At 37.2% G+C, this 14,345-nt stretch overlaps 1 protein-coding gene across 2 annotated transcripts in view; it reads left to right on the plus strand.

Annotated features, from left to right (window-relative positions):
• The window catches only part of NEK7 (NIMA related kinase 7), a 59,814-nt gene extending 52,005 nt beyond the window's left edge, over window positions 1–7,809 (plus strand). For both annotated transcript variants that reach the window (XM_018079076.2, XM_008926840.3), the window contains one exon: window positions 5,154–7,809. In XM_018079076.2, the coding sequence (XP_017934565.1) occupies window positions 5,154–5,264 (111 nt within the window). In that variant the 3' untranslated portion in view covers window positions 5,265–7,809. The remainder of the gene's footprint in view (window positions 1–5,153) is intronic.
• The last annotated feature ends 6,536 nt before the right edge of the window (window positions 7,810–14,345 follow it).

Here is a 14,345-nt window from a genome sequence, read left to right on the forward strand (position 1 = left end):
AAGTTGGCCTGCCTGCAGGGCTACTTCGCTGCAGCTAAGTGTGAAGTTGGAGATGTGGATTCCCAGCCAAGGGGCAGATATCAAAGCCTGGCCCAGATAGAAGGTCTTAAAGTTTGGATGGGGAAAGAGATTCCACCCTTTCCTTACATCTGTACAGTTTCTCGTGTTGCAAACAGATGCAAAGCACAACATGTTACGTTCTGTTTATTTCAAAGCAGACGTACTTGTGCACGGTGGATAAACCAGTTATTTGCAAAATACATATAAGTTACTTTAAAAGATAATGAGAGAATCAGAGCTATTATAGGTATCAAGATAAGTAAGAAAATAGTTACTTAAAAGAAGTCATCAGCTATGGAAACTGTAATGGGAACATTATGTTATGATATGAAGACTTGTGCCTTCACTAAGGTACGTGGAAAACACACACATTTATTAGCTATTGCACCAAAATAGACCCTTTTTTACTTGTGTGAAAAAATACACTGCTGGCAAGAACACTGAAGAAGATAAACAAGTGGTATCTGTCATATTAGGATACTGTCCTAAATGTTTCACCTGTACTGGAAATATAAATGTCAAACCTTTAACCAGGTCAGAAGCACACTCAGTGATCAGTAAAGATCAGGGTTCACTGATCAGTAAAGCCCACTTCATTTTTTTATGACAAAGAAAAATTTCACTCAGTGTTGATCTCTGCATCCTGTAATATAGGAGTGTAAATACTTTTATTACAAAATACAAGACAGGCGCTTTTTTTGAGAAACTTTTTGTAAGTAAATTTTAGTGAGTTTTAAGATGTGACATTTTTTCTAAATTTTGAATCCTCTTTAAGACCAACCTATTAGTAATGTATCACATCTGTGTAATTAGAGAATAGTGTGACAGAAAGATGGACCTTTAGATGGACAGATGGGTAATTTTTTTAGAAAACCTTTGATTAGAAATTCTAATAGTCTAAGATGCGTTTTCACAAACTATTGCTTCAGTGGTAGAGACACAAGCCAAGATTTTCAGATGCTTAATAACTTTGGATATCTCAATTTTTTAATATATGTTCAAAACATCTGGTATTCAGAGTGAGTATTCAGCATTTACTGAAAGCTGTTCTGCTTTAGAGAATTCAAAACTGGGGCTCCCTTGCCACCCCCAATCAATACTCTTAAAATCTTCTCAGCCAATATTAATATAACATTGCTTTCATGATTAAGTTTTAAAATCTTCACTTTGATTGAGGTGCATTTCTTCTAAAGTCCATTGGCAGAGCTCCTACCCAGATGTGACAGCTGAATGAGCCAGCAGGTTCATGGTGATGGTGTTAGTTGCCAGCAGAAAGTCTTGAGAAAAGCACTCAGAAAAGGCTTCAAGAAGGTCTCCTATTCAGACCAAGAATAACCTTGTGGGTTTTTTCATCCAAAATTCCCTATATGAAAATTTCTTTTTCAGCTAGCTAGCAATGCAGAGTACTTGCCTGTCATATTTCTGTCTTTCCCTCTCCTCCTGACTTGTGTGATAATTATTTATTTCATAGCTGAAAAACCTGCTAAAGAAAGTGTGTCCCACTGCTCCAATGTCAGGCTAAGCTCCAGGCTAAAGACAGTCACTGTGCTAAGTGTGCAGAGGAGGTTAAGAACAATAAGCAGCCAAAGAAGTTTGCAGCTTGGGGATGCAACAGGAGGTCCCTCTAGTTCAGTCGTAAGTCTGCTCTGCCTGTTGGACAGTCTGTGCCAGGTAATAAAAAATTTCTCCCATCTCTAATGATAGTCTGACTTTAGAATCCCAGTGCCTCTTCCCATGATACTGGTGAGCTTTTCTGATATATTGAAAATTTTATTAATACTAGAGGGACTGACAAATGGATTTTAGGTTTATTGAAATGGATATTCCTGTAGGAGTAAAGGAATAGTGCTAATATCCAAGTATTAGTATCCAGCGTGGTCCCGGTTTCAGTCCCAAAAGACTGTCTTTTCATGTAACTGTTTTCATTGTGTACAGCAAAATTTATTCACCTTCTTCCAAGGGTTTGCTGTTCAATTACAAGGCTCAAAAGAGCTCAAGGATTTTGAAATTACTCAGGAATATGCACTGTTGTTGTGCACTGTCCCAAGCATAGTCAGCTCAGCATTCTGACCTTACTGAGTGAGATTCTGGACTCCCCAGGGGAAGAGGGGGACAGAGATTCTGCAGTAATTGCAGTGACTACCATTTTAAGAGGTCTGTGACCCTGTGGTTTATTTTATTACAGTAGTAGTGAAGATTTGTCACTAATGGAGCTCACCACTTACATTGGGAAGAGAATTTCTGAGTAAACTGATTCTCGTATATTTTTTTCTTGCATTCTAATAATGGTAGCTATGTATGCATTTTAGAGAGAGTAAAAAATAAGAAACTGTAAAAAGCCACCAGTCAATACACCATGTGGGTGAATGATTTTTTTTTTTCCAAGTGTGTCTACAGGGATTAATAGGACCTAAAGTCTTACATGTACTTTTGAGTAATGATGCCATTTTGCTACACTGTCTTTCTGAGCAATGAATCTTCTTGACCACTTTACTGAAGCTTGGAATTATAGTCTTCTGTAGCAAGTGCAAAAGTAACTCTGAAGGAAGGCTTACTGTTTAGTGACTTAACAAGCAGTTTGAGTCTGAAATGGGGTTTTAGATTGTAACGTTCAGTTTAGAAATCTGAGAGAAGAATTAAAAAGACATGAAGTAGTCTGTTGGAGGTAAACAAAGCTTCTCATGTGCTTCACAGGTTAAGTTTCTTGAAGATCTATTTCTGCTGTTCTACATGCAGTAAAGTTATTGATAAACAACTGGGAAAAAGAGGAGAAAGAATGCTCTGCTTTCCCTCTGATGCAAGCTTTATAGATTTCAGTCCCTCAAGGATGCTTAAAAAGACTATTTACTGTATGCAGTTCTGTTGAACAGATGGAAGTCTTCACAGAGAAAGAGAAATGTATACGTTCAAGATTAGATGTTGTATATTGCAGATAAATTACACCTGTATTCTCCCCACAAAATGTTTGCTTATTTGACGCTAATTTCAGGCTTGGTGATTTTGGATGTTCCTCAGTCTTTCCTGTTTTCCATGCAGGCTGTCTGAGGTGTTAAGTAGCAAGCTGCTCATCCCTGCTAATACACTGTACTGTGCCTCTTGCTTACACTGTGTCCCACCTGCTTCTTCTGCAGGAGACTGTTGTGCTTTGCATGTTTGTATTACGTGCTGGCAATTATTATTTCTTACAGTAGCTAATGATTTCCATCATTCTATTCTTCACATGTTTGTGAGTTATTACAGGCTAATACTTTTTCTTTTCACTGGCATTGTATTTTATTTATTGACTGCCAGAAGCAATATGATGGCTTTTATAACTCCATTAGTCAGAATGTTATTTAAGATATTTAAGATTCAAATAGCAAGTCTGTTACAGATTATTTTGATTTAATAGGTTTCTTTTCAATTCAGCAAACTGACCACTACCTTCAGAATTAATGGTCTCATTTTTAAATATTAAGCTGTTTTTGCCAGGGAATAGGGATGTCTAGTGACGTAGTTTTTGTGTTGTTAAGTACAAAATCCCTGTACATTGTGTGCAGTTTATCTGCAAGGGCTAATGGACAAAGCTTTATATAGTGCTGTGCAATGCTTCTTCCTTAACTTCAGGAATTACTGTTTCCATGCATTTAAATTAATCTTTTGAAAAGTGAAAGGAGTAGAATTATAATTTAAAATCCTTCTTGGTCTTTTTATAAAAGGTAGGAAGGAAGCTCTCTGATGGCAGGTTTAAAGAGGCAACCTGTGTTACTTTTCAATACTCAGAGTGATGAGGTTGCTCTGTGTTATTTGCAATAATTACAGATTTTTTTTCAATAATGGTACCTAACAGTACTGCATGGGAGACCAAAGCAAATTTGACATATTGGCATAGAAGGGTGGATCACAATGTGTTGTTTGGAGTGTCTTTCCCCACCTGTCCCTAATGCTATAAGGAGATCCAGGAGGATTTGACAAAACTAAGAAGCATAAAAGAAGAGCTTCCGAGTTGGTTGTTTTCACGAAAGATTGTAAACATTTTAGTAAGTCATCATGAAAGAGGTATTTTCCATGTCGAAAAACACTTAGGATTTGCATACAATTTAAAATAGATGCCCTATCAGAAGGTCATCCAGACAATATATTAAGTTCTAATGGCATAAGTTCTTGGGTGTATAAATGGAGGAAGAGAAGTCTGCAACTGTCCTGCCAGTTTGTGCAGGCAATGAAAGGTATCCAGGTGGTGGTGAAGCTCTTTGGGGTTGCTTCTGCTGAGTATGTGCATTAAAAAGGCCCATTAAGTTATGATGTTTGTGGAAACATGGCATTTTCTAGAGTAGTGGTTTGTTTATTTCCAGGCTTTTGTGAACATATTTGTTAATTATGTCCTTTCCATAAGGAACACAATAAATGATCTAGCCCGAAGGAATAAATACTGGGATATAGAGCAAAGGTTATTTATTCCAGTATAGTATCTTCAGCAGTGGACAAGTGAAGTAACAGGGCCAATATAATGTGTGCTGTTCCCCAGCTTCCAGTTTTAAGTTCAGAAATTTCCTTGGGGGTGAAGTCTTTATAACAAATAGCCCACAGTGGGTTTAATTTGCTCAGTTGCTTTCTGAATGTGTGTGCCTGGCAGCAGGAGGTTCTGCGGGTTAACTGTGTGTTAGAAGGAGAACTGCTGCCTTTTGTTCCTTGGAACCTGTCACGCAGAAATGCCGTTTATTGCTGGCGAACTCTTGTCTGAGTGAATGAACAAGCAGTCCTCATTTACCTCGCCTCAGCCTTCTGAGGCTTGCAGGCACACCCCTCCAAAAACATGGGAATTTTCTGTAGGTTATGTGTGATTGGACTAAATGCACGCCTGAAGTTGTACATTTAGAAGGATTAGAACTTAAATTTGCTCAGCACAGCAGTACAAAACGTAAAAATCCTGGGAGCACCTTGCATACGTTCTTGCATAAAACTGCGTGTCGGGAGAGGGAGGGTCGAGTGTGGGCTTATGCAGAACTGCTGCTTGGCTAATTTTTGCTGGTTTTATTAATTTGAATTAGATAAAGCACAAATACTGCTTGTAAGGAGGCCAACGATCCTGTCCTGTTGTTTCCCCTCCCTAGCTGCGACAATTAGTTAATATGTGCATCAACCCCGACCCGGAGAAGCGACCAGACATCACCTACGTGTACGATGTAGCGAAACGTATGCACGCACACACCGCCAGCAGCTGAACTGACGCCAGACCAGGAGGAAGAGAGCAGAGATAACCAAGTATTTTAAATAACTCATCCCACCCCTCTGTGTGTTACACAAATGTAATTATTTGAAGCTTACCGTTGTGCTTTGAATCGTAAACCAATTTACATACACAAGCTTTGTTTTCCATTTGTTTCTGGGGGTTTCGTTTGTATTTTTTACTAACTTGCAGTTGTACAACAGGTTTAAATGTGTAAGGCGTAATTTCAAGATACCAAGAACCACCCTCTTCCATGATATGTGGGTTCAAGTATATTTTCTGTAATAACAAAATTGTATTCAGTTGGGCCTCAGTTCTAAAACACATTTGCACTTTTGCACATGATACAGATATTAGGCTTATTATCCAGAAGCAAAATGTCTGAATCTCTCACCTTTATAGTAATTTATGGAAAGTATGAATCAGCACAGTTAACTTTATTTTAATCTTTGTTCTGAGAGGAACATAATTATTATAGAAGGTGATTGCATTTTATGTTGAATTGTAGTTTGCAGTTCTTGCTGTAAGAGTAGACAGGTCATAGGATTAGTTCTCCGCTTGCCAAGTGCGATGGAAAAATAGTTTCAGGAAAATTTGTCATGCTGAAATTTTTGTAACAGCCCTTTTTGTTTTGTTATTCTATCATAATACACATAAAACACTTGTTGGAGGTTTTCTGGGAAAATTTAAGGTGTTGATTCACGAATCTGATGGCTTTGAATAGATTTGTGCAGCGCTGCCCTGGGGCAATAGGAGTCTGCATAGTTAAGTCTTAAAACCATGCAGATGCTTCTAGTAGCAAAGAGGGGTTCTTCTGAGGCTGTCATTTGTACAGGTCTGATTAAAAGATGTGATCTTTAGGTTACAACTTCCCAACTGTTTGTGTATATGTCACTGTTTGTAGATTTTTGTGTTTAAAATAATTTGAATGACCTTACAATGTATTTAAATTTTAAAATGTTTGGTTTTTTTTAAGTACAGAAATCTTTTGGGAAAGATATAATACTGTAGTATAACACAAAATGTATTCTACATAAATATATAATTTTTGTATACTCTATCCTGAGAGTTAGTTTTATATTTAGCAAAATTGAATTTTAGCTTTTATGTTTAAGAGAAAGTTGCCAGTCCTTCATTTGGGAAATAAATATATATGCAAACTGTCTTACAAATACTTTATTAGTTAAAAAGGAAATGCTGAATATTTTTGTTAGACCTTAGTGCCTTTTTGACTGTGCTTAAATAATATTTTTATTGTTAAGGAAGGAATGTACCTTGTTTCTAAATGTGGCAAAAATGGAGAGTGGAATGAAATTTCTAGAGTTTCATGACTGAACTTTTTATACAGAACTGTCTAAGCGTAATTCTTTTCAGTGATAACAGCTAAGAAGCTGTTACAGTCGGTTAAATCTTTTTCCTTAACGTGGGTAAAAAGAAGTTAGTTCAAATAAAAGCAGCAGGATGTACATACATGTATAGGTTCTAGATGTAGTCACTTCCCTGCATGCTCAGATTTTGTTTTTGCTTGTTTGTTTCTCTGTGCAGCTTTAATTTTTTGATTTGATATAATGCTCAAAGAATAAAAATCTGTCTGTGGAGTTTGTGGATGAAATGTTCAGCCTCGGTCAGGATTGTTTCCAGTTTTGTATTTTTTAAAACTGCAAATAGTATGGAAATTGTATTTGGCAAAATACAGGAGTTTTTAAATAGTATGTGCCAGATCATGAGCTTATCTTGATACATATTTTTTAAATCTTTGTTTCCAGATTTTGTAGGATGAATTCTATGAAACCATAGTTTTCCTTCTCACTTGTGTGTACTTAATCTTGTAGGACTTGAGTGGAGAAGAGGTATTTGAGAAACCTTGGTTTGTATCTTAAAACCTCTAGATTTGTTTTTGTTATCTGATTGTATAATTTTTAAAATGATGGTTATATTCTGTAACTATATTTCATATGTCATAGAATGAAATGCTTTATATTGAAAAAGGCAGCACAATATTTGCTTGACTGCCAGGATTAACTCTTAATATGCACAAGTACTCACACAATCTTTTTTTTTTTCTGAAATGGGCTAGAACATTTAAAAATCACTGAAAAAAACCCTCAGTGCAGGCAGGCTATTTGTATCTAATCTTATGCATAGAGTATTGAACTTTTCCTGAAAGAAACCGATAATAGATCTCTCTCCCTCTGGAGGATATGTAGAGTAAAAAAATGATGAGTTAAGAGTTAGCAAATGTACATGCTTAAGCATTTAAATTTTTTTAGGTTTGGGGGGGGTAGTATTTATGATTAAATCTTGTGTTGAGGAAAAAAAATAGTTGTTCATGATTTAAAATCTGTAAAACAAATGGTGCAGATGACTCTGGTACCAAACTTTATAATTAAAAAACTCATGTGGGTTAATAGAACTGCTTACATAATTGGGACTGTAGAATCTATCCCTAAAGTAAAGCACCTGGTAACATATGAAAGTGATAAGTCTGTTATAGCACTCCCATGTGTCCTACATACTAATAAAATATTTTCTTTCATAAACGACCATTCTCTTTTTCATATGTTGGTGATGACATATGGCACTATTTATTTTAAGCTATGTTATTATATGTTTATTTTCTTTAAAGAAAACATATTACATTTCTACCCAAAATGTCTGACTAGCTCCTCCTTTTATTTCAGTAATGCTCTGGTATTAACTTGCTTCAGAAGTGAACTTTGTGCTTTGAATGACATTGCATAAAATCTCTTTTGTCTTGGAAACTCCCCTTCTGTGCAGTAGTCTAATAGAAATAAAACACACAGATATTAAATACAATATAAAAATTAATGTATTTCTAGGATATTTTTTCGGACTTCTCTTCTTAGAGATATATGTATAATATATGTTACAGTAGATGCTACCTTGTCTTGTGGACAACTTAACTGCTTCCAGTAGTTGATTCTAGGTGAGATTTCTTGACTGTAACAAAAGATGATACAATAAAAAAAAATCTTGTTTGTATTATTTGTCAAAAGTTTATCTAACAATACTAAATCCAGTATATTGACAATTAATCCAAAGGAGTGTTTTTATCTAAAATATAAAAATAAATTTTAAATTATTTTCATGCCATGTGAAAATATATAGGTTGCCTGGTTTCTATGTAGTTTCAGTAGTTTTGAGTGAACCTCATCTACACACATGAATAAATAGCAATCAGTAGTGTATATAGAAATGATATGCTCAGCTCACTTCTTATACTCTCTGTATGTCACTGGTTTGGTAGCAGAGAATAATGTGGGGGTTTTTTCCCCTCTTCTGTTGCACTCTAATGATCCAGCTACCAGTTGTACGAGCAGGCAGTAGAAGTGTGTCGTCTTTTTTGTAATGAGCAGAAACTTTAAAAACATGCCAGTATACCAGAAGATGAAATGCAGTATTAGAAGTGTCTGAGAAGGCTGGTGTTTTATTCATGCTCATGATTAAGAAAGCCACAGACTGAAATTCTTGACAGAGGCCTGGAAAATGGAGAAGGACTTCTTATGCCAGTGGTTCTCAGATACCTCTGAATGGGACCCAAAATCACAGTGATGTTTGTTTTCAACAATCTGTCTACTTAATCTCTTATCTTTGCTGTTATACAGCGAGATGCGAATCTTAATGGCTGAATTTGAATGCTGGTGGTGAACGCTGCTTTGGGTATTTGAGTTTCTAGGAACAGGAGGTTGATGTGAGGGAGAATCAACAAAGGCCTTCAGATCTGCTTTGTGAAGAGTTAGTTTAATCTGGAAGTAAAGGTGCTGGATAGCAGATGCCAAATGATGTTTTCGATACTTTTTGGTACTTCTTTAACAGTCAAAATTTTTCCAAACCAGCCATATCCCCATATCATCTAGACAGTGGCAGTATTGGTCTTCTGAATTTATGATCTCTGGCTTGGTCTGGGTGAGTAACTAAACCTTTCTGGCAAGATTACCCAAGGAGGGAAATACAGGTGCTGACTGTGGAGTGCTACTTATGTTTCTGAAGGTGACTTAAGTACAGGTTAAGTTTGTTTTTCAAACTTGACTCCCTTCCCTGAACCCTTTTCCTGCAGTTCATGCTTTTTAAAAAGTGTTTTCCTTTCATTTTCACTTCTACAGTTCTACGACTCCTTTCTGCTTCTTCTGCTTGATTGGTCCTGTTGTCTGCTCTACCCTCTTCATGATTTTGAAGTCCTCTGTGTCTAGTTTTCTTAGTGGCCATTAGTTTGCTTCTTTCTTTGTAACTTTGCTAAACTCAACCCATTTCTGTCTTCTCAAAATTTATCCCTCCCCATGGGCAAGCCTTCCCCCCCAGTAAGTACTTTACTCTGCTGTTCTTCATCCTGTTTTTCCAGCCCAATGCCTGTGATTTCTAGTTTCAGACAGATTTTCTCACTGCCTCAATCATTCCCATGACCTTGTCTTTACTAAATACTGTTCCCTTTATTATCTCTCATTTCTAAATTCCCTTTCTCTGATCACTACCTGCTCCCTTTCAGCTTATCTGTCTTTCTCTCTCCTTTACCCTGTCACTCACTCCTTTTGGGATCTCCAGTCTGTTAACCTTTTTGACTCCTTTATCTTTTCAGCTGCCTCCTTCCTTCATTGGTCTCGCTTCTTTTGACTCACTGGTCTTTATTTTCATCTCTGTCTGGTTCTCTATACATGGTATCTTTGGTTGCTTCTCACACTGCCTTGTCTCCATTCCTCTGTTCAGACTTTTTTTTCTTGTAATTTCTTAATTTCCATTCCAGCTTTTTTGAATATCTCTGAAGAGTATGTCATTATAACACAACTTTGGACTCTACTTTGCCTTGCCTGCTTTAATTCTCTTCCCAAATGACCTTTTTAACCACTCTTATCTCACCCTTTTTTTTCTTGTTGAGCTTACTTTGCAGATGTGCTGTTCATTTTAGTTCTCCATTCATTCTTGAAATGAAATCTTCAATCTTGATTTTTTGCGTGACAAGATCCTTTTTAAAGTTGTTCTTCATTTTCAGGATCTGTTTCTGAACTGAACTTCTCTGCCTCTTAACTATACAAATTTGCCCCTCTTATTTCTGTATATTTTATGCCTCTCATTCTGTTCATTGAAGGACTTTTTTCCTTCACTAGCAACCGAGTTTCTCTTTCCTCTGTCTTTAAGGGGGTAGCACCCGTCATCCTGAGGTTTTTTATACTTTGTCCTTTTTTCCTCCTCTTATTTCCTAATTTCATTTATCTGAAGACCCTCTCACTAGTTTGTTTATTACATTACACTTTCATTTGAATGCCTCAAAAATCCAGTGCTTCCCCCTCCCCTCCCCACCAGTCTGGTTCTCCGGTAGTTCTATCTCCAGATGATTCCTTTAGTATCCAGCCAGCCTCAGACCTGTTCAGATTCAAAGATGTAATTTTTATTTCTGACTCCCTCTGGACTATTTTCCAACATCCTTGACAATTTTACTTGCCTATTTTCCAAGGCCACAACCTTCCATCTCTGACATTTCTCCCATGCCTGTGTATCAAATGTCTTAAAGTTAGATGTATCAGATTCCAGCCCTCTTCACTATGTTCTTTCTTATCTTTTATCTTCACTGATTTAACCTCTGTGTCATTTTGACTTCTTTTCTCCCTTCAAAGTATCAAAAGTGACAGGATTTAACTGTTGTTGGGCTTTCACTGTTTTGTGTGCTGAAGAAGGAACTCCACCAAATTACTACATTTTTGTGTTTTAAAGAGACCTGAATCCCACAAATCTGGTCTTATTCTGAACTGTAGACTGGAGTAGGCACTGTTTTTTCAAATACTTCAGAAGTCTTTGAATTTGGACCTTAATTTAGTTTTCTGTCATTTCAGATGAAAAACTTTTTCCCTTAATTGCTTTGTATTTACTGTGTGTAACTTTGTCTTGTCTTGTTCCTGCATGTCCAGCTAACAGTTTTTTTCTCATTATAGCAACTTCATTTCAGTGCTTTTAGCTATTGCTTGAAATAAGAATATGCTTAAAAGCGTCACTGGCTGGATCCAGAGCGTTAAGGCACAGTGCTCCTCTTTGTTCCTGTCCCACCTTAAGTCTGGCTTCTCTTCCTTGCTGTCTCCTGTGTCTGGCCTGGCTGCAGGGACACTGTTACACTGCAGGGTGGTGCAGCTGAAAACAAGGTGTACCTTGTGTTCTTGCAGCAATAGTGCAAGTTGTTATCAGCAGCAAAATGTTTATTCATCTTCTAGGTCTAGAACGAAGCTCAGTGCTGAACAAGTTCTCTACCCATTTAAAACCAAATTTAAAAACAAATCAGACCTACCTGCGTGGTGGGGGCTGCATGGTGTTCAGAGAAGGTGCAGTATCTAAGTTCACAGTTTTAGCAGGCTTTCAGAGTTGGGGGATTTTATATTTTCAGAGATTCATTGTTGATCAAGTTGTCTGACCTTTCACTGCTCATAGTTATCCTCATATATGTGTTGAGACTGAGAAACAGAATTCTCTGTAAAAACTAAGAAGTTCAGTGTTTTGGAACTGTGGGATGTACACAGAGCAGAATGTCAGATTTAGTTTGGTGTGTCTGGGTATATACACGTTTATTAACTTTTTATTTGCACCAGAATAATTCTTTTAGAGTGTCAGTTGCTTGTTGGCACCAAGAATTTTTCTAGTAATTTTCAGGTTTTATATTTACTTTTGTTACCTGTTTGTATCACATCATACCATTAGTTAATTTGTTCTTCTGCAGCTGCCCTAGTGATGAGTGGAGGCGTTACATCTTTTGTCTAATTTCAGTTTTCTGTCATATGGAATTAAAAATAAATTAAGAAATTATTGGTGCATTGAGTCCTTCCTCATAGTTCCACTTGCTTTTCATTTAAATCCTAGCAATAGAAAGAGCTCTCAAACAGGAACAGAAATGGTCTCCAGGACAGAGTAGAGATGTTTTGGGGATCCCTGCTTCCTCTCCACCTCCCATCCCCTCATTCTCTGGGGCACTTGCAGGGGACCTGGCACTGCCATGGTATCAAGAGCCAGTAGAAACTTAGTGTGGATAGGGAATCTCCCAGTTAAAAATCACTAGGAATATCTTTGGTATTGTTATGCAGTTGATAATTCCAAATATGTAAAGAGCAATTAAAAAAAATGTGTGTTTGCTGTTACAAAGAGAATTTTAGGCTCTTAGTTTGCCTTTTAATGTGGTGTTGGTACTTTTCTATAGTCTTCATTTGCTGCTTGTTTCTTTGATTTCAGTTAATGCTGGACTGTTGTAAAGATGATGATTAAAGATGAGTATTGCTTTTTTTTATTGTGAGAGGGAAAAATGGGAGGCATTCATTGATTTATTTGAATTTGGCTCCTGATTGTGTTTGAATCAAATAATATAATTATTGAGATTGGAAAGGATCTTGAGAGAGGTCTCTAGTCCAGCCGCCTGCTGAGAGCAGAGTCAGTGCTGAATTCAGACCTGGACTTATGCTTCAGCAAGTTGAATCTTGAAAACCTCTGGGATGTTGATTGTGCAGCTTCCCTGGGCAGCCTGCTCCAAAACTTAGCTGGCTTCACTGGAAACCTTGTCTTCCCTACATTCAGTCAGAAACTCCTCAGTTAGAAATTATGGCCATTCCTTGTTCTTCTGCCACTCTTCAAATGTTCTTTATATTGCAGAAAAGGTAAGTCAAGTACTGAAACAGAGAACTTAGGATGTTTTATTTTCTGAAACTGTTGTTGCTAACACTTATGTTCACGTGGCACTTGTGCATCATGTATGACATGTACAGTATATTCATTTGCAACTTGAGTGTAAAATAAAATTCTTGGCAGTAAACTTGATATAAAAGTTCCCTGATGTTTATGGCCTGGATTTTCTCAAAATTCTCATTTTTCTTGTTACCTTTCAAATCTGCTAGATGTTTTGTGGCAGATCACAGTTCTGCCCACCTTGATGAAGCAGGGAAGTTGGGATCCTGAATATAACTTGCGTTTCTGGCTTCTGGAACCTGCTTTGGGGAAGGTGGCTTACCACTGGGGATGGGAAGGGAAGGAGGCTAATGTGCATCGAAGTTAACTGGTGGTTATGGGAACTCTAGTTTTAAACTCTCATGTCCTGAGAGAGAATTATCAAAACTGAAATTTAAGGAGAAAAATTACTGGGGTGGGGGAAGTTTTCAGAGTCGTAGTTGGTTTTGGTAAATTTCTCTATGTATTAAATGAGAACTCAAAATTTGAAGCTTCTGACCACAAACTTCTTGGAAGCAAATAAGGAATATTAGAAATAGTTTCATTTTCAAATTTGACAGAAAGTGTCTTAGGAAGCAGTTTCTCTAAACCAAGAATAATTTCTCAATCTTATAAAATACTATTTAACAGTTACCAGTCTGGCAGGGTGGTGGTGGTGGTGAGTGTGCCTTGTGTAACATCTGCTTCCAAGCAGGTATTGGCATGGGGTGGAACTGCACGTGCTGCTCCCTTCTCTTGCTTTCCAGCACTAGCTGTGTAGGTCAGACCCTCTGACACCAGGGAACAGGACAGGTAGAGGTCCTGTGTAAACACACGTCTCCTGATGTGCATCGAGTTCACCATGGCAGAATTTTTTCTGATTTTTATTTGTTTGCAATTTAAACATTAGAAAAAAATAAAAGGAGTAGCAAATGATTCAGAGCTTTTACTCTTGTGGGAGAGTATTTTATAAGGTAATTTCGTTTTGCAGGATTCAGTGTGCGTTTTTGCAAATAGCAATTTTTGTTCCTTATTCTAGAACAAGTAATTATTTTAGATCATGATTTGTCCGTAGTGTGATGTGTTAGGACTAAAGTTCTTCCTGCTATAGTTTTCCTCCCTAGACAGGAGGAATTCAGGAGTCTAGGAAGAGCCAAAGATAGTTGCACTGCTTTCATCCCCCAAAGAAGCATGTCTTGCTTGAGTCTGGTGTGAGCTGTTGAAATGCTTTGGCCTGTAGCTGGGAGGGAATTCTTCCCAGGGCAGAAGCACTGCTGGACAAACATAAAGCAACTTTGAGGACTACTTAAAAAATTTTAATGAGTTGGTGGGGGGAAAAAAGGGATCCTAAAATGTTATTGTAGAGAGTATTTTTAATGTCGTGGCCTCT

Source organism: Manacus vitellinus, unplaced genomic scaffold (assembly GCF_001715985.3).
Source record: "Manacus vitellinus isolate BGI_N305 unplaced genomic scaffold, ASM171598v3 scaffold_44_pilon, whole genome shotgun sequence".
In the NCBI taxonomy this organism is placed as follows: domain Eukaryota; kingdom Metazoa; phylum Chordata; class Aves; order Passeriformes; family Pipridae; genus Manacus; species Manacus vitellinus.